The following is a 21,215-nucleotide window of genomic DNA, read 5'->3' as shown; positions in this document are numbered from 1 at the left end:
TTTACACTGGGAAAAGAGTATTAATTGCTCCATGTTCCATGTATTATGGACATGTTTAGTCCATAACTTCAGTGCTAATTATTTTATGGACCTCAACACCATACACAACCTCACACCAATCTGAAATGTGTCCTTCGCCAGTGAAAGTACAACAGTGTCTGCCAGCCGAAACAGGCAGCGGCTGTGTTAGCAGCACTAAATAACAAGCACTCAAATCCCACGAGCTCTGTTCTGGTTCACATTCATGTCAGGAGAGGGGTTGCTTGTTTGTCTAGAGATTTTCTTCGCTGTTTACTCTAGCTGTGTTGCTTTTTGAGCCGTTCCCCCGCCCTTCCCAGCTGTTTACATAAGGCCCTCCCTGTGTATTATGGCACCTGCCAGATCTGCAGATCGTACCACCTGGTTAATGTTAAATTGCTCCAGAAGGAAGATGTGTTTGTTAATAAACACCAAACCCAGGGCCCCAGTGTTTACTGTAGTCATGGTGGCAATCAGTTATTTAACAAATATCGGCCCCTGCTTGTGTGGGAGAGTGTTTAACTATGTACGAACCAGAGAAAATGTGCAACCTGCCAAAGCAGAGCTATATAAAGCGCTTGGGGTTGAAAGAAATGAGATTTTATGAAGTAAAGATCTGTTGTATTGTAACTTCAGCTTTCGTATGACTAGTTCACCTTTAAACAAGTGGACTGGGCTGGTTTCTCACCATTATGAGGATTGGATAAAAAGAGAACCTTTAGCATATCATTGTTTTTTCAACAGTACGTAGCCCACGCAGTTGCATTGTCTTAAATGGTTATTTTTAAGCTTCGTGGAAGGCAGGCAGACAGGTTATACCAATATTCATAAGAACCTGTCCCTTGCAGTTGTGTTTGCTGAAAAAGTAATACATTTAACTTTTAGTTTTTCAACAATAGTGCTTTGAATTGATGACTTTTTTATTCAAATAGCGTTCAATATGCTGGTTGATTAATCGCAATTAATCTCAATGTCAATATTTTCCCTCGAAGACAAAAAAAAAGAGATTATTCAAAGGTAAATAGTGACTTTAGAAAACATTATGTTGTCAATATGTATTTTATATGATTTATATTCAGTGTTATTAGTTTTATCATGTATATATTGGGATATAATTGGGGGGGAAAAAAGAAGAAAAAAACCTTATTAAAGACAGTCAGGTTTATTAGCCTGCTGGAAGACCCAATGCACGAACTCCAATATACTGTTACGCATGCCTTTTTGAACGTGAACTGTTTAAGACATAACTTATTGTGTTTGCGAGGATATTTTGACACAATTATGTGTGTATTTGTTCTTTCAAGCGCAAGAAGACGTGAAAGAGAACTTCAGTATTTGTGCATGCGCTGTGGATGTGCCCAGCACAGTGTCAGTGCAGAATTGAGTTATCTTTCGTGTCGTCTTGTGCTTGAATGGGTTAAAATCTACAGTGGCCGAGAGAGCTCAACGCGCTGCAAATAGCACTGACCACAACAGAAATGTTTCCAGGGGATCCCAATAAGTGACGAACCCGGCTGGGACGTGCTTATTGCTCAAAGGCTACTATTTTTTTATTTTGTTTATTTTTTTATACATATAGAGATGACATAACTTTGTACATGTCATCAGAATACAAATGAGAAAAAAAAGATAGAGAAAAAGAACATGAGGGTAAGATATTAATCTATACATCAGTTACATTTTACAAATTTTGTCAAGTTTCATAAGAAATGTTAGGTAATGCAGGGTCCAAAGATGAGAAGGCAAGTTTTAAAGTTGAGACACACAGACACGGATATAAAACTAATATTTTTAATTTTTGTATAAAATGTATGTTTATTTGCAACAGTTATGTTAACAGCAATAATAAGACATTTCTGTCGTAAGAACAGCTATTCAGCTGATGGACATCGTGCTGCGTTATCATGGGAACATCCCAGGTGAAAATAATTAGGAAATTACAATCTTTCGTTGCTCCCTTCGTCAAGTGCGTCAAGTACATAATGTACACTAGTGCCCTGCTCCCTCCAAAGTCCCCACTTCAAGGGCTCTGCCCATCGAAGGGAGTAGGGCATAGGGATGCTCACGAGCAATAAGCACGTCCCAGCCGAGTTCGTCACTTATTGGGTTCCCCTGGAAACATTTCCATTGTGGTCAGTGCTATTTGCAGCGTGTTTCTGTATTTGGTTGGTTGTGTTGTGAACTCTTGCAGCGTGTTGTGAGTATTTGGCGCACACAAGTGTTGTGAAACTGAAGATGTTTTCTTAATTTGTGAGTGTTTTTCCATTTGCATGTTTTCTTCAGTTGCAGCGCATTGAGCTCTCTCGGCCACCAGAAAAATCACATTAAAATACGCACACAGGAATCGAAATTTTAATTTTAGAACAAGTTTGAATCGATTTTCTATTCCCAACCCTAGTCAAGTGGCACAATTAATTGCGTTATCATAATTGATCACAGTTATTAACACAGCCCTAGTTACTAAACTAACATCAGCATCTCTGATACTGAAAGTGAAGTACAGTTACAACTCAAGCCTTTCTCTTTGCTGATTGTATCAGGCTGAGAAGAATGTTGTCTTTGTTCGTGTCAGTTTTTTGTAAACACACTGATGAGATCAGGCTGTTTCACACAGATGTTTGTCGACTTTAAGGAGAAAGATGCAGGATATTGATCATCAAGGTCAAAACAGATATTTTTCTGATTTCAGTCCTTCAAAAGGCCCCTTTCCAAAGACAAGTGCATATAAGAAAAGGTTTCCTTTTAATTTCCATTCTGCTCATATAGTCCTCTGATGTCTTTCTGATCTTGCTACAATGCTAACTTTTTGATCTTTAACTGTGACATGGTTATTTCTTCTAGTAAAAGCTTAATTCAGTCTCAGCAGCACAATATAAGATTCGCCTTAGTGAGCAATTGTCAGTTATTTGCGTTAACATGTCTGTAGGCATCAGATGCTTCATTCTCAGAACTCTTTGTTTATAATGCATTATCATATTTGTGAACAGTACAAACACAAATGTTTGTGTTTCGATGTCAGCTCTGCTGGCAAAGTGCTTGTTTTGTCATGATCTAGTCTGTAGGCTTATGTGGGGGGAGAAGGAAATAAAAGAAAAGAAAAGGCTTTCCAAAGCATATGTCAGAAGAAGCAGCTGTCTTATTTTTCTCCTCCTGTATTTAAGGTTGTCGTATCGACATGCAGGAGTCCAAGACCGATCAAACAACCAATAGCAGTCCAATTGGGCAGGAAGGTCAGAGCTCAGAGAGCGAGAAGAGGGTAACCAGAGAAACGTCTTCATCCCCATCATCCACAGCCCAGACACTTCCAACACCGGTAAGGACCTAAAGCTAACTGAAAATACATTAGCTACAAGTTTCTTTTGTGACTTGGAACTAGAGCTAGGTACACATTTTCGGATTATTTATAAATGACATTTGAACAGTTTAATATGAATCCCTTATTTTGTAGTGCTCCTCTCGTCCTGTAGATCTTTTCCAGTCTGCAATGCAGACTGTGCTTCTAGTAACGCTTCTGGTGCCGGGTTTTTTTTTGCACTCATTCTAAGCGTTGTGACTGTTCATACTTGAGAGATAAGTTGTCCTTGCAGGTCATGTTAACTCTGGTATCTTTTCAGTTCCCTGTGTGCTCCTCAACTGAAGTTTATTGTGAATAGCGCTGTATAGTACAGGTTCATCAAGTCAGTGTAACCAATTGAAACTTAATTTAATTATAAACCTAATATGTTAAATAATATTGCAATAATACTGTGGGACATGGACACGTGACCTTCCACTTTTAGCATGTGATTCACACCACTAAACCACCTAAACAGTTTTTAAAGAGGAGACATGCTGTCATCTCCTTTTCTGTATTTTTGTGTTTTATTTACCTAGTATTTTAAAGGGATAGTTCGCTCAAAAAGCCCAATTCTGTCATTTACTCAACCTCATGCCATTACTCAACCTCATGCCATTCCAAACCCATAACACTTTCGTTCATCTTAAGAATGCACAAGATAATTTAAATTGTCTCTTTTTTGTTCATCCATTGAAAGTCCATCCATCAAAATGTTCAAGAAAAAAACGATATACTGTATATCGAGCAGAATAATTCAACTGCGTCTGAAATCGCATAGCTACTACATTTGAATAATTTTTTTATATAGTATGAATATGGGTAGCATGAATGAAATTTGGACATACTACATCTGCCATGTTGTTATTGTTACTGTCACGTGACCTACCAGCGTCAATTGTGTCGTTTCAATGCCATTCTCCTGTAGTCTCATGGAATAGTAAAGTGTCCATCAAATGCGCTGTTCGGAATAGTAGTAGGGCATTCGGGGACTATTTCGCCTGCTGTTTTTACGAATACTATGTATATTCGGACGTACTACTCTTTTAGCGTACTGATTTTCGCATGCCATATAGTAGGGAAGTATTGGATTTCGGCTGCAACTCAAGTCTTCTGTAGAGACTATCACTTTATGAACAGATTTAATTTAGGCTTTTATTCACATATAAACATTGATCCACATGCATACATGGAGAGCACATCAAATAAATAAAGTTATAGTGATAAAAATGGTTTAAAGTGTAATGTTTTTGATTACATAGTTCAATGGATGATATCAGAGAATATCAAAAGTAACTTCATGTGTGTTCAGGCTATATTCTTATCGATTCCCAGTTTTGATTCCAGTATGGTAAAAAAAATTAAGTCAAACATTTAGATATATGAAGTATTAGATATCGAGTATTTGATAACAAAAACTTAATTTCTAGGTGTACTTGCTCCTTTTAAATGGAAATAAAGTCACAATCCACCTTTATGCATTGCCATAAGGCACAAATGAATCGATATTGAATCAAAATTGTAATTGAGCTGGAAACAAATTGTGAAATCTGTGCCGATACCAAGCCCTACATGAGACTGACATGTTGAAAACGTTCCAGGAAATGCTTTCTCAAAGCAATGAAGTTTTTATAGGTATGTCAACATTTGTTACACAATAGCTTTGTTGCTTGTTAGAAAAATTGAGCAATTCTGTGACACACCCGTGTTAAATCGTTTAAATCATTGACGTGTCTTACGTGAATCGGAGACTCGGTGCTTTTAAGTTCTGTCTTTCAAAAATAGTCATTGTCATTAAAAATCTTACATGCTTTTATCTCTATGTATGTGTGTGTGCAAAGTGGATGTGCACATGATGAAATTGTGACAACAGTGACTAAGTGCAGCAGATTCATGCTGAGAGCACCCACACATCTCTTCAGTGCCCCATGTTCAGATTCCAGATGTATGATGTCACCTCTGGAGTATAGGCCAGACAGCTGTGGGTTCAGGGCACCGTCCTGTGTTTAAACAATGAGAGAAGGCTCTAAAAAGCTCCTGTAAATGCTTTCCCATGTTGTTTTCATCTCCCAAGGATTACCGTGTCATGATCTGTCTGCTTTCCCTTTTCTTTTCACACTCGTCTATTGAAGTCTCCCATATCCGTTTGCTCATCTCTCCACCCTTCTTTTTGTAAAGGGGAGTTCCACAGGGCCAGATGTTTGACCCTACAGAGGTGTAAGAGGTCAGATCCGAGAGGATGGTCCCACCGCTGTGGTTATTGTTCGCGTTCATTATTTGCATTTCTCTTTCCTTGATTTCTATCTAGAGGGCCTAACAATGGAAAATAAGACAAAAGCAACAGAGAGTGAGAGAGACATCCTTTCATCAACTTTTGGAGACCTCTCATTGCTTTGGCACAGCTGATGTATTTACTTTGTTACTGTTTCCTGACAACTGTTTTTTTCCATTTCAGAAGGCGTATAATGTTCTGGTTTAAATAAAAGAGCTGGTTTAGATCGTCTCATGCAAAGAATTATGCTAATGTTTTTACAAATGTTACCATGTGATAGTCTTCAGAGGAATGTATGATAGGATCCAATCACCAAGGGACTGCTGCGGCTGTTAATAGTCAAAGGTTGAATACTCTGCACTTTGTGCAATGCGCGCAGTGTGAGACTGTTATAGGCGGATGTTCACAGGTTATTATAAAATAAAAATATTGTGCAATCATCTTCATTTTTTTTCTGTGAGGGCTTGTCAAGATTTTATGGCTGTGGTCCACGTGCAATAATAAACCATCATTTTATCGCTTGGATATTTCCAGTGGAGCTGGAATAAATAAAGGTATAGTTTACCTTAAAATTGAAATTCTCTCATCATTTGCTCACCGACTATCACGTCATTCCAAACATGTATGACTTTCCATACAGTTTTGGTTAATGCATATACCACATGCATATATGGTTTAATGCATCCTTGCTGAATAAAAGCATTAATAACTTTTGAACAGTAGCATATATTTTGTGCTCCACAAGATGGTGAGTAAATGATGATAGAATTTTAATTTTTTGGATGAACAAGCTTTTTAATAGTTTGACGGGAAATTAACTTTCATTAAAAAACCTTAACTACGAAATATGTTGCCTTTGCATCCGTGCTTCTTGAAAACAATGCGAGTGATCCTGGGAGAGCAGAGCTGCTCAGAAACCAATCAGAAACTTGTTATTGTTTTTTTCAGGCACTACAAGTTGCTCAACAACAGCAGCAGCAGCAGCAAGCGAGTGGTGAAAAGTCCCCCAAGAGCACGGAAAAGGAGACCGACACGCAGGTAGAGCCGTGCCCTCATCCACCCGCAGCACACACACCTCCAGAGAACCTGGCTGTTTACACTATTACACAAACCGACTTGTTTATGCTGCCTTCAACAGATCATAAACAGATGGTGCAATGAAGGGTGTTTTATTATTACATATTTTTATGATGGAAGATTACACGTCCTCTTTATTGTCTGTGTAGCCTATTGTAAAACGAGTATTTTCTGTCTTGTCAGTTAACAGATAAGGCTGTACTACTGAGGAGAAATAGACAGCTGTAGAGTTTAGCCACAAACAAACACGCTATATGCCACCCAGTTCACAGCTGCCTTTATTTATTCATCATGAATGTAATGCTTATTACATGAGTCTCATGTGAATGCAAGAGGTGGAACTAGGGTTCAGATAGTCAATAGTTCAAGTCAACGTGCCACTATGGCAAGTGTAAGGGGCGGGGTTACTAGCCCGATCCACATGACTGGATGGTTGCATTAGATTTGAGATCCTAGTGAGAGTGTTATTGGAGGGGGAGGTGGGTTGGTCAGCGAGGCTGGGTAGTTGAAAGAACAGTAGGGAGGAAACTGGCACTCTGACTAGTCTTCTGCGCAGCTCTCTGTTCTTACTGCCAATGGAGTTATCAAGGTCTGTGAGTATTGAGGCGAGCTTTGCTAGTTTAGTCGGAGAGGGAAAGAGATATAATGTTTGCTTTAGTGTGTTCTGGTATTTGATGTCTGTATCGTTTAGTCTGTTTGAGTTTTGTGGGTGTTTTTCAGGCTGTTTATTACCACTTTATGCTTTTATATAAAACTTTGATTGCATTTTCCCCAACCAATTTGCTTTTAAAATCTCTAAATTACTGCAATTCTCTGTCATTTTCTGTATGCTCACATTTTAATTAACAGATCATGAATTCAAAAGCAGTTTGCTGTATTAATTTGTTGATTAATTCTTAATTGAGGGGTTTTGTAAGATTTAATTGCTGATATTGTAGAATAGCATTGTTTCAGAACTTTTTTTAATTGATTTATTTTTAGATTTAAAGAGAGAATGGGAACTAAGTGAATGACCACTAGGGTCCATAATATCTGATCTGACATGAGGCTGAAAGCTTTGAATGTTCACTGGGACCTTTTTTGTGTGACTCACTATCTTCAGGCTGTCATTTTGTTCCCTGAATTACTTCTCTTTGTCTTTTAAAGGCTATGTTCACAGAACTGTGCCTTTTTCCCCTCTTGTTTTTTTCCCCCTTGCCTTTGCAATTTATATTTACCCAGATGCACAGTGCAGGAAAGAATGTTATTTTTACTTTGGGTGGGGAACCACACCAAAATTGTTCAAGGTATTGGAGGGGAATAACAACAGGCTCTATTTGTTTTTGGGCTGCTGAAGCCTGTTGATTTATGGCAAGTGATCGCTTGTTGACATGTATTCACTCATGGGGAGTTGGTTCTCTGACACACTGGCAAGAACAATAACAACAACAAAACAATGTTTGGACTTGTCTGTTGTCATGGAGACAACACTCATTAGTGCTTACTGTGCCCCCGAGAGAGAATATTTACATTAATATGCTGGCATGCTTACATTCTTCTTAGGCTTTAAAGTATTTCTGTGTTGAGACTCGAAGGCCTGGTATTTTTCTTTTCAGAGCTCTTTCACAAGCAAAAGCATTTTTGTGTTTACTTTAAGTTACTTAAGTTACAGTATTTCTGGTTCAGTTGTTCAAAGGAACAGAATGGGTGTAGTTTACAAAATAAGTCATTTTTCAAGGAAAATCTTTGCCTGCAGTGTGTGGTCATGTATACAAAAACAGCATTGGGAACCAAGCACTGGCTCCATTTGTGGTTCTTAAATGTATTCTTCTGTTGATGAAGCGAGAACACTATAAAACAATAGTCCATGGCAGAACAAATCATAGTTCAGCTGACTTGTGAGCTTGGAATATGAAATATCTCAGTAAAAATAAATAAACATGTGTCAGTTGCATGCAACAGTCAACTAGGAAAGCCCTCATGAATCAGTTGTAGCAGAAAGTTACTGAATTAATCTGACTCGCTCACTGAACTGCAAGTCATTCATTTCAGTCATGTCCGGACCAAGAGCTGATAGGGCCTACTGTGTTGTTTTTCATGAGACTAAATCAGACTGATTACTCTTATGACAACATTTATTAAACATGTATTAAAGATACATTCTATTTAAAAAAAATGTTTTTATTAGCTATATACTTAAAATATATTACAAAATATTTAGTTTTTTAAATTATAATAATTTCTGATCAATATTTGTGTATTTTTATGCCACCCTTGTGCTGTGTTAAAGTCTATAAACACCTCTTAAAAGTTGCATTCAATGTGCTGAAATATCAAATGAGCTCATTATTCGGCAAAAGCGATCTGTCATGCCACATTAAACAGTGCCAAAATGGTATTTATTGCTTGATTAAAATTGACTAAATTTGAAAGCTGTCAGAGTGCTTCATATCAGAAGCAACAAAGCTTATTGTGATTTATTGGATGGGAGGCGCTACAAAGTTCTGTTCAATCATTAACTGAAAACAGCATAGACTGAAAGATCGATTCTTGGGATTCAAGATCGTTATCTGTTCTTCAAAATGAGAATGTGTACTATGTACTAACATTTAAAATAATTATTTGATACAATGCATGTGTCCATACCTGTTGTTACAATGTACTTATATTTTATTATATTAAAAATACCTGCATGTAATTACAGCTGTAATTCATTTCTGTAAATACATCTATAATGACACAGTTGACCCTTCCTTTACCCCTTAAAGGCATAGTTCACTTTGAAATTAATTTTTGGTATGTTTTAGCTTACCTCAAGGGCATCCAAGATGTAGGTGTCTTTTTTTCCGCAGTAGTTTCAATTTTGATATTTTTAGGTCAAACCGTTCTTGTCTGTCAGTCATATAATGCAGGTCGATGGTCACTGTCTCAAAACACAAGCACAGAGTCCAAATTAAAACAATTCCCCGTCGTCCAAATTAAACAATTCCCCATCGTAAGTACACATTGATGGCCTAAGACACGAAACGAGCGGTTTGTGTGAGAAAACGAACAGTATTTATATCGTTTTTACCTCTTATACACAGCCATGTCGAAGTGATCTGATCTGACGTGTGCGCAGACTGGTGCATAGATATATATACACTAGATGTCGCCTTGTCTACGGCAGTTCATTGGAACGAATGTCTTTAAGGCGACATCTAGTGTATATATATCTATGCACCAGTCTGCGCACACGTCAGATCAGATCACTTGGACATGGCTGTGTATAAGAGGTAAAAACGATATAAATACTGTTCGTTTTCTCACACAAACCGCTCGTTTCGTGTCTTAGGCCATCAATGTGTACTTACGATGGGGAATTGTTTAATTTGGACGACGGGGAGTTGTTTTAATTTGGACTCTGTGCATGCTCTTTGAGGTGGTGACCATAGACCTGCATTATATGACTGACAGACAAGAACGGTTTGACCTAAAAATATCAAAATTGAAACTACTGCGGAAAAAAGACACCTACATCTTGGATGCCCTTGAGGTAAGCTAAAACATACCAAAATTTATTTCAAAGTGAACTATCCCTTTAACCCACCCTTAAACCTAACCATACCACCAAACCTGTCCTTAAACTTACCTGTATTCCACCTCAATAGCAGCACTAGTGTTTTGTAATGCAACACCAACACAATAACTACACTGTACTTATTTTTTGATGTAAGCACATAGTAGTTAAGGACACCAATATTTTTAACCCAGCCCTAATAATAATCATTAATGCAGTCAAGGAACCAGAATCATTAAATTCCTTAAAATTGCCATTTGCTGTGGCGTGTGAAGATGTTAAGCTAGGTCTGTCGTCAATGTAATACATTGTTATCAGACACAAAGGGCTTTTGATCACACGTGAAAAAAGTTGGAAAAGAGCAGCGTGAACATTCTGCTAAATACTATCTCTTTTTGTGTTCCATCGACGAGAAAGTCATAGGAGTATGATGTCTAATTCTTACATTTTTGGATGAACTGTTTCTTCAATTGTCAAAATTTTGGACCATGATCTTGAACACACACACACACACACACACACACACACACACACACACACACACACACACACACACACACACACACACACACACACACACACACACACACACACACACACACACACACACACACACACACACACACACTGTATGGGAAAGACTTGTTAGTATAACAGTCAGCTGTTATTGTTCTCCCATAGTTGCAGTATCTCAGTCCAGAAGTATGTTTATATGAAACTGAACACAGACTTCTTTACTGGAAATTTGTGTTTGTTTGTGTTTCACAGACTTAATTAAAATGCAATCTCGAGTTTTGTTTTTACAGTTGCTGTGTACCCCAGTATGTATTATTTATACGAATCCGTAAATGTGACTTTAATTATTCTGTTTATGTTTATTGTAAACATCTTAAAAGCAGAGAGAGAGAGAGAGTGTGTGTGTGTGTGTGTGTGTGTGTGTGTTTTGGCTTGAGATGTGGTAATTGCTAGAGGCCAAGTGATGCATGGACTAACTCATTGTGAATCCAGTGCATTTACATTGAAAACACTCGCCTCTGTTGTGGGTATTTTTGTTTTTCTGTTTTCGTTGGTAGCATTTTTAATGTCAGTGTTTGAGCTGCTGTCAACAAATGAATAATGTATTTGTCTTTTTAATCTTGACTGGTTGTTTGCCTCAGTTTATGGGCAAATTAAACTGAGATAACTGAAATGAATGCTTGTGAGAGATGTTTTTTCCAATTGTAGGCACAGGGGTTTGTCCTCGCATTTTATTGAGGACTGTAAGTCTTGTTATTTTCAAAATTGTTTGTGTATTTGTTTACATGGTCTTGTTGATGTTGACCGTTGAGGCCCAGAGGACTTGGAAACTATTCGCTGAATGTCTAAACAATAAAATATACAGAAAGGTCTGGCAGAGTCTTACTCTGGTATCTCTTTTTAGCGGTTCACTTGTTTTAAAAGTGTTTACTATCCTTGGGGAAGAGAATTGAAATTGGGTTTGTGGAAAGTCCTTTGTTCTTGGAGTTCGTGATTTACTTTTTTACATCACAAGGTATGCAGCGTGATAAAATCAATCTCAACCAGGATAATAAATGTCTTCTTGACATTCTAAAGCTTATCATATTGTCTGTCAAACAATCAGTGTGTTGCTAGAAGTAGAGACTCGCGCTCCCGCAAAAATGTTACCTTCTCCCACTCCCACCCACAACATTCATGTTTTGTCCCGCTCCCGCCCGCAAAAGCCCCCAGGTAAAAATATAGATTTTTCCCCCCAGTAAATCCATGAAAGTTCCATTAAATAGTTTTAAGTTACTTGTCACCTAGCCACAGCCTACACATCCCAGCATAAACTGAATTAATTATTATATGTTCATAATAAATATTTTTTTATTAAAGCATCTACATTCACAAACCACTGTTAACTTTAACAGAAAAGCAAGCATAGGCTTGTGTATGCGTGATTTAGATACCTAAATAGTCTTTCTACAGAATCCAAGTTCAATACCCACCAAAAGCTATCTGATTATTTTCAGATGAACGTTAAAATGCCTTGGTATTAGTAAAAAAAAACGCAGTCGTTTATGTTTTAAGAGAATATAAATGTGTAACAAAACATTAGGTTTTCGTCAAAATAAATATTGGTTCTGTAATGATGTTAATATTAATTACTGGTAATCTTGAAGAAAAATAGACAACCTTTCACTGCACTTGGCTGGATAATTGTATTATCTTTAAGTTATTTAAAAACAAGTATTAACTCAACATTAATCCTAACTGGAAGAAAATGCACATCTCATTTTAATCATAGACCTGCCTTTCAGTCAAATTCTTACAGCACTGAATTAGTAATAATATATAACTAATAATTAAGACTATGGCAATAATTTAAGTCGGTTTTTTTTCACATTTGATTACTTTTTGATTTTTGTTTTTAATTTATTAATGTTTATTTGAATATTTTATACTTTTAGATCTGCAGGTACTATTTACTTTATATATTTGTGAATTGTTTATTGGATCTTTTTTAATTACAGACTGTTTAATTAGAAAAGCTTGAAGCTTTTTTTATTTGATATACAGCATATGTTGTTAATTATATTAAATGCCAAGCAGCGTATTACTTTTCGTTGTGGTATTGTCTTGAGAATCATGAAATTTCACTGGTATTGGTATTGACTACTACATTTATGGTTTTGTGATAATCCTAATACTAATAATCCTAGTGTTTGATCAATAATGAAGTGGTGTGTGTGTGTGTGTCTGTAGGTGTCTGTATCAGTGGGGATGATTACTCCTCAGGCCATCACTCCTCAGCAGATGCAGCAGATTCTCCAGCAGCAGATCCTGAGCCCTCAGCAGCTCCAACTGTTACTGCAGCAGCAACAGGGCCTCATGTTACAGCAGGTACACACACACACACACACACACGCACACACACACACACACGCACACACACACACACACACACACACACACACACACACACACACACACGCATTGGGTTTTTATGTTATATGAAGACTCTGAGACATAGTGATTTTTATACTGTACAAACTTTACATTCTATCCCCTACACCTAAACCTAACCATCACAGAAAACTTTCTGATGTTTTACATTTTCAAAACAACAACTGTTTAGTATGTTTATAAGCCGTTTCCCTCATGGAGACCGAATTTTGTCTTGAATCTTGTGGGGACATTGGTCTTGAAAACATAGGCAATATCTAGACCACACACACATACACACACACATATCAGGGTTTCTTAATTTTTTTGTAAAAAATTTTTTTTTCTACTTACTAAATTGGTTCTCAACCTTTTTTACTCAAATGCCCCCCCACCCCTTGTAACCGAAGAATTGTGTTTTTTATTATTACATTTTTTACATAAATTGGGAGCTTTGATCTATTCAATTAGTGTATCCATTTTATAAAATTTACTCTGTGATTCCAGAAGATTTAAGAACTGTATGTTTTTCAGTTAAAAACAGTATTTGAGGGTGAAAAAGGCTGTATGATTTCAGTTGATTTTGTTTTAGTTTTTTACATTATAGTTTAAATTAGACATTGTTTTACTATAATAGTACAAATGATTATGATCATTATTATATTAATAATAAATTGAAATACTTTATAGTCAGCCCCCTTGGAAGTTTGCTTGGGCCTCCTATACCCCTCTTCCATCAGAATGGTTCATGTTCTGGAGCCAGAGCCTGTTCTTGGGCCGGGCGAACTGGAGCCTTTCGCGAACCGGCCGTGTGTTTCCACAGACTTGAGGAACGAACGCTGATGTAACGCTACTATATGTTGTTTACCTGCCTATAATGTAACCAGTCAAAAAAAAAAAAAACGTTCTAGTGAACCAAGAAATCGAGAACAAATCTGAGAACAGCAAGTTTTTAGGGCCGGAGTTGAACCGTTCTTTCTGGCCCGGAACCCCCTTTTCTGCAGTGGAAATGCACGGAACGGTTCGAGAACGGACAAAGACCAGGAAACCCGCACCGGAACTGTGTCAGAGGAAAAGGGGTAATAGTTGGCCCTGGCCCCCTGGTTAAGAACCACTGTGTTATTGCATTTTTACACTAAAGCGTTTGTGAAACAGTGGCCAAACAAAATGGGTTTTGCTGTGCCACATACTGATACGTAAAGAGAAGTGTGGCCAATACACTGCCAGTGAGATGTACACAAAACTGTGGAAGTTATCAAACACTGCTTTTACTAAACATTTACTCAATCTTCTTATGTATTTGAAAACGGATAATGTACATAATACATTGACAAAGCTAATGCAAACATAAGCCAACATTGACAAAGCAAAGCTAAATTGACTACCACTTCTGTTCGTCAGCCAAGCACATTCATGAGCCAATGTGGTCATCTCAAAATATCCAAATTGTAGATTATTACTTGACATGGTCAATACTCAGGCTGCATCCGAAGTCAGTGGCAGTGAAGCGATGCAAGTGACGCTGGTGTGTCACATGATAATGACAACATGGCGAATGCAGTACATCCAGATTATATTCATACCACACCGTACACACAAGTCGTGAAGAAATTACTTATTCAAAATAAGTACTTACTCAAGAGAGTATGCGATTTCGAATGCAGCCTCACTCTTTCTCTAGTGAGAAAACTACCTTGGATTGATGTGTGACTGGTTTTCTGGTGTTAATGTTTTGTGTCCTCCCTCTGTGTCTCAGCAACAGCTTCAGGAGTTCTATAAGAAACAGCAAGAGGAACTCCACCTGCAGCTCCTGCAGCAACAACATGCTGGGAAACCCAGTAAAGAGGTAAAAACATCACAATTTAAGACCGAGGACCATCAGAGCCATTTGCTGCCCTTGTCCTCAGCAATCTCTGCCAGATTATGGTCACACAGCCTACTTTTCACTAGCCACATTTCTGTCTTTTGACGGCTTTATGCGACTGTACTGTGAGCGAGTGAAGACACCGGCTGTGGTGTCGGCAGCTTTATCACTTGAGTGAAAGTGCCGGCTGTGCGGTGATACTATGAGTGGATGAAGACCCCAGCAAGTGACTGTACTGTGAGTGTCAAGTGTCTGTCTCTGTATCCCTCTAACAGCAGATGATGGTCCAGCAGATGGCTATACAGCAACAGTTACTCTCCGTTCAACAGCAGCACCTGCTCAACCTGCAGAGACAAGGCCTGTTGTCTGTCCCGTCGGCTCTTGCCAGCGCACTGCCTCAGGGTAACAACACCTCACTGTCACGTGACATGAAACAGTGTTATGAGAATGTTTACCAGGTTCAGGGGGCCAGCAAGTTGCTGTACTGTTGTTTTTAGTAGGCATTCCTGTTCAGATCATTACGTTCATTCCACTCAACTTTGTTGCATCACCAACGTTTTTATCACTCATGTCCCGTAAAATAACTTTCTATTCATAAAATAATTCTGAAAATAATGTATATATTTAAATGCAGCCTTGGTGAGCATAAGAGTCATTAAAAAAACAAAACCTTTTTATCTTATCGACCCCAAACTTTTGAACAGTACTGCGAACGCTGCTTTTCAGGGTTATTGTTTTCTCAGAATAGCTTTGTTTCATACGTAACATATTTGTTTATTAATGTTTTATTTTATTGAACCTTTATTCAACCAGGAGAGAAACCTGAAATTATAATCTCTTTTTAAGGAATAGCGTGGTCAAGATAGGCAGCACATTAAGTGTTTCATTTGTAAATGGCTTGTGTATAATTAAACAACATTAAAACAGGTTGGTTGATGATTTAAGATGTTCTCTTGCTGAAATGTAATTTATATGAAATGAAACAAATGGGTTTAATGAGAGATTATTTGCAGTCCAGTAATCCCATGGCTGTCAGAGGTTAATGATTGGTGCTTGGATGGATTGGAATAGACAGAGAATCGTAGATATAGAGGTCTTATTAGTTGTCTAGTGATCTAATAAAGGCAGTGTCTTACTCACAGGCCTAAATCCTGCTGAGCTTCAGCAGCTTTGGAAAGAGGCGGCAGATGCACGACAGGAGGAGAAGAGTAGAGGAGACAAATCCCCCTCTCCTCCCAAAACTCAGATCCTCAACCACCACTCCAGCACCAACGGACACCATGTGCATCGACCCAGCCGGAGAGACAGGTATTTCATCATTCAATCGTTTTTTTTTTTTTTCTTGAGCCATTATTTTTTTTGCATACAAGCATGTGCCATTTATTTCATCATCGTGTGTGTGTCGTGCTTAAGAATTCTGTGTTAATATTTGCTCTTGACGCTCTCGCTCTCTCTCCAATTTCTGAGCTCAGAAGAGTAAATGAACAACGGTAAACTGAAGCACTGTTGGTAGCACTGCAGGTTTATTAACTCACCAAGCTCATCCTATACGAGATTAATCAGATATGTACACAACACAAACATATTACAACTTACATCTGCACAAAAGGACACACATGCACAAGGGAACTGGACTGTTCTAGTCAGAGTGTGTGACTTCAGTTGTTGATGTGTTCTTCCAATTTATGTCATTCTGTTGTAACAGTTTTCTCATTATAATTACCTCAAGGTACAGCCAAAACGCTGCTATAACCAATCAGAAACAAAGAAAAATATACTTTTATATATTTTTTTATGTCACACGATCATCAATATGTCGGTGAGATTTTATACTAACATTAATACTTTAATTCAGCGAGGATATATTCAGCAAAAATTACATTTATAATGCTACAAAAGATTACTATTTCCAATAAATGCTGTTCTTTTATTAAAATTATCACGGTTTCCGCAAAAATATTAAGCAAGCGCCACTGTTTCCAACATTGATAAACAAAGAAATGTTTCTTGAGCATCAAATCATCATACTGTATTAGAATGATTTCTGAAGCATCATGTGATACTGAAGACTGGAGTAATGATGCTGAAAATTCAGCTTTGATCACAGAAATAAATGGCATATTATAATATTTTAAAATAGAAAACCGTTCTTTAAATTGCAATATTTAATAAATGTACTGTTTTTACTTTTTTTGATCAAAAAAACTTTTTTTGATGCAGCCTTGGGGTGAGTATAAGAGACTAAAAAACCCCTCAAAAACAAACTTTTATGTTATGCTACGCAATGTCACGTTATGTTAGTGACAAAAAAAAAATATCTTAAAATGACAGTAATATCGTTTATTGCAATTATTTTTGGGATATTATTTTGTCCAGTAAAACTAGTTATCGTGACAGCCCTGACAGTATGTGTGACATGTAACATTAGTATTTGATGACCAGTCAAACCAGTGGAGTTGTGAGGTTGCCCAATATGTTGTATTAGAGGTAAAGTGTTGAAAACAGTTGTCAGGTGTTTTAAGAGGCATTAGTCTTCTTTGTGGCTGTGTGAAAGGTGTCAGTCTGCGTCAACGTGTTCCCTGCAGGCCTTTCTTCATATACACTCACGAAAACACCTCCATCTCTGTTTTCAGAGGTCTAAACCTGTTTGTCTATATGTTCCAGGAGCTTGTTTGCCGAAAGCACTTGACTGTTGTCAATCCAAAACCTGTGACTTTGACTATGTGAACTTTGCTTATAGAATGTATTGCTGTTTGTTGACTGGTTTGAACTTGTTTATGCATCTGCGTGAACCCATTACCCAAGCAATTGGGGTTAAGAACCAGCAGCCTTCTGGTTCCCCAACCCCGAGTCTTAACCACTACACCACACTACCCCGTTAACAATAAACGCTCGGATTACAGGAGGTGCCATCGTGTCCTGGTGTTGCATTGATGTGGTCTGATATGTCAGCAGAGCCCTCTTATGGCCCGCCTGTGATTGTTTGCATGATATTGGTGGAGGGTGAGAGCTCAAGGACTGTATGGTCAGTTTCATGTGTCATGTAAACTCCTGCCCGCCAGAGAGACGCCTGCAACTAAAACCTTAAGTGCAGCCACTGGCACCAGAGAACAAACCCTTAACCCCTTCCAAGAAGACCACGACATGCGGGCATTGTCTATCCATCTCTCCTTCTGGCTCACTGAGTGACATGCAAACACTCTCACGCTGATGGACTGAGGGATCAAATGTAATCAATCCTTTAAAATCTGTCCCACTCCATCTTGATCCGTTACTACTGTAGCGTTCTCTCCCGAGTGCTTTTTCCTGTGAGGCGGGTGTTTGACATTGGGCTGGGATCTCCATCTGCAAGAACAAACAGTTCATTGCGCGCGTTTGTTTTATTGTGTCTGCTTGCTGGCTTATTTGATTGTTCAGTGCTATAAGGATGGAAATAACAAAGTCTGTTTTAATTTGTCATGTGTGAGTCATCTTCCTAGTTAGGGTTGTGTTCAAGCACTGAATGAGAAAAGATGCCCGCATTAGACCTCTCTCGTTGTTTTTTTTTTTTTTTTTTTGTGTGTTAGGGAAGGAATCTGCTGGCAGAAGCACACAGGGCTCTCTTAGGCGAGAAAAGGAGAGGGTCATGGTCAAAGGACACAACCTCTCTTGATCCCAAACAAATAAAGCATTCTTGACATTTTTCAAAGTTCAAAAATAAATCGTTTTCTCAAACAGTCCACTGTTTCATACAAAGTCCCAAACATGTCCTGCTACTTTCTCAGCTGGAGCTGAATTGAAGAATAGAGCATTATGAAAACATCTGACAAAATCCTGTCTGTTACATTTCAACCCAATATATGATTTTGGATTAAAAAAAAAAGTCCATATAGAAAATACAGAATATCTATAGGGCCATTAATTAATTCTGCTTTTTCTCATCGATTATTCTCATTACTTCAAAGCATTAATTTTACTGTACCACAATATTGTCCAAAAGTTTGGTGTCAGTACCTTTTTTTTTTTTCTGTTTTTCTTTTTATAATAATTTTTTATAAATTGATGCATGAAATTGATCAAAAGTGACAGAAAAGACATTTATAATGTTATAAAAGGTTTCTATTCTGAACTCTACTCATCAAAGGATCGTGATGTATCATGGTTTCTACAAAAACATTAAGCAGTTAATTATGAGAAATGTTTCTAGATCATCAAAATTAGAATAATTTCTGAAGAATCATGTGACACTGAAGACTGGCGTAATGATGCTGAAAATTCAGCTTTGATCACAGGAATAAATTACATTTTTAAATTCAAATTGAAAACACCTATCTTAAATTGTAATATTTCACAATATTACTGTTTTTACTGTATTTTTTATATATAATTTGTCACATGACCGTAATGGTGCTTCATTATTATAATGGGAGTTTGGGAGTGGGTGAATTCTGAGGAAAAATATTTGAAATCATATTCAGAATGATCTTAATTAGATAACTTGGGCATCACCAAATTACCTGACGATACATTGCGATACATATGTCATCACAACGAAATACATCACAATATGGTTAATGGATTGAGACTGAAACCGAGCCTGTCGCGTCGACTCGCGTGAGAAAGACACTCGTCGGAGAGCATGAATTTGCAGTATCGGTTTCAATCTCTCTCTAGCAGTTTCCTTCAGCTTTTTTTTCCCATACCACATCTCCTAAAAGCATCTCTGACCACAGTCAGAAACTACGGCTCAGAATTTATGCAAAAATGAAACCTTTGTGGGATTAACTGAAGGAAATTAAATGAACGCAAGTACCTCAAAAGATTGATTTCCATTTAAAGGATGCAAAATAATTGTGTGAATAATAGCCCAGGCATGTTCTAGACATGCTTTGTGAGATTCACAAGTTTCTGAGATCACAGATGTCCGAAATCTTGGAGATCGAGGACAAATGAAAGTGCAACAGTGTGATTATGGATGAAGCAGAGCCATGTGGGTCACAGAGTCGCTCAGTGTCACAACATACTGCACGGCAGTGACATTTTCCATTGCAAACCTGTATTATTAACATGTAACGTACCCAGAACTCAAGCTTCAGATTCTGTATTTATTGTCTCTGTTTTTGCTTCAGTTCTCAGGAGAGTCATTCTCAGAGCGCACATCCTCTTTATAGCCACGGCGTGTGCAAGTGGCCAGGCTGCGACGCAGTGTTCGGAGACTTCCAGTCATTCCTCAAGTGAGTCAACACTCTCATCCTCCACGTTTTATTATGCTGTTTGTCCTGTTTGCAGATCTGTGAGGAGGAGCTGTATGCGGCTGTAATCTAATTACCATTTCTGAGTGTGCTCGCTGCTCTTTTAATGCGTTTCTATCCCTTTTACTCTGTTTACTTGTTTCATGTTTTTTGTCCCTCTTCCCTCCTCCCACCTCGGTTCGCTTGTATGTATGTATGTATGTATATACCACCCATGTGTCTTTATTTTCTTTCCGTTTCCTTCTCTCTCTCACTCTTTCCCCTGTGGCGGTGCAGCCGTGGGGCCCCTCAGGGTTGAGCTCAGTGCACTGATAAACACAGTACCCATGGTGATCCTGGCCATCCCTCCCAAAACAAACAACAGGAGGATGTTTATCTGTGCCCCTTCCACTGACCCTGACCCCTGCTCCCAGTCCGAGGCCCCGCCCTGTCTATTGCCACAACACTGCCTTTGTTCCTCAGCTCGGTCACAGTTCCACCATATAAAAACATGTTTCTAATGATCACATCACACTGAGATTCACGTGTCGTACCTGAGAATAAGGTGTTTAGATATTGTTTTTCAACCTTCATGAATATGCATTCTTCAATCACAAATATTGCATGAAAATTGCATTGCTTTAGAGTTTACACCATTTAAAAATATCTCCCTCTCTCTTAATTCAATAGCAAATGCATTACTGTAGTTTTTGGTAATATAGATTCTCAAGATCATTTCATGGATAAATGTGCTTGATATGCAACTTTGCTAATGATTTTTTTTTACCAAAAAATATGTTTTTTAAAACGAGTTTTCAATCAATCAATCAATTTATTTATAGAGCACTTTAAAATCCAAAGTGGACACACAGTGCTGTACAGTAAATGAATACATAAAAGCCCTAAATACAAAGCTCACACAACCCATAAAATACAAATAAAAACAATAACAAACCATACATTGAACCAATACCATC

General features: G+C 37.9%; 1 protein-coding gene across 4 annotated transcripts in view; it reads left to right on the top strand.

Annotated features, from left to right (window-relative positions):
- foxp1a (forkhead box P1a) overlaps nucleotides 1-21,215 on the top strand; it is a 44,644-nt gene that overhangs the window by 16,639 nt on the left and 6,790 nt on the right. For 2 of the 4 annotated variants that reach the window (XM_082145125.1, XM_082145124.1), the window contains 7 exons: nucleotides 3,180-3,331; nucleotides 6,573-6,662; nucleotides 12,985-13,122; nucleotides 14,921-15,010; nucleotides 15,304-15,430; nucleotides 16,171-16,336; nucleotides 20,137-20,241. In XM_082145125.1, coding sequence (XP_082001251.1) covers nucleotides 3,194-3,331; nucleotides 6,573-6,662; nucleotides 12,985-13,122; nucleotides 14,921-15,010; nucleotides 15,304-15,430; nucleotides 16,171-16,336; nucleotides 20,137-20,241 — 854 coding nt within the window. In that variant the 5' untranslated portion in view covers nucleotides 3,180-3,193. Of the gene's footprint in view, nucleotides 1-3,179; nucleotides 3,332-6,572; nucleotides 6,663-6,737; nucleotides 7,291-12,984; nucleotides 13,123-14,920; nucleotides 15,011-15,303; nucleotides 15,431-16,170; nucleotides 16,337-20,136; nucleotides 20,242-21,215 lie in introns of those variants that run through there. The other 2 variants (XM_082145126.1, XM_082145127.1) reach the window with 2 other exon arrangements.

This window comes from Leuciscus leuciscus (genome assembly GCF_965113295.1).
Source record: "Leuciscus leuciscus genome assembly, chromosome: 18".
NCBI lineage: Eukaryota > Metazoa > Chordata > Actinopteri > Cypriniformes > Leuciscidae > Leuciscus > Leuciscus leuciscus.
This window is presented reverse-complemented; position numbering and strand designations above follow the sequence as displayed.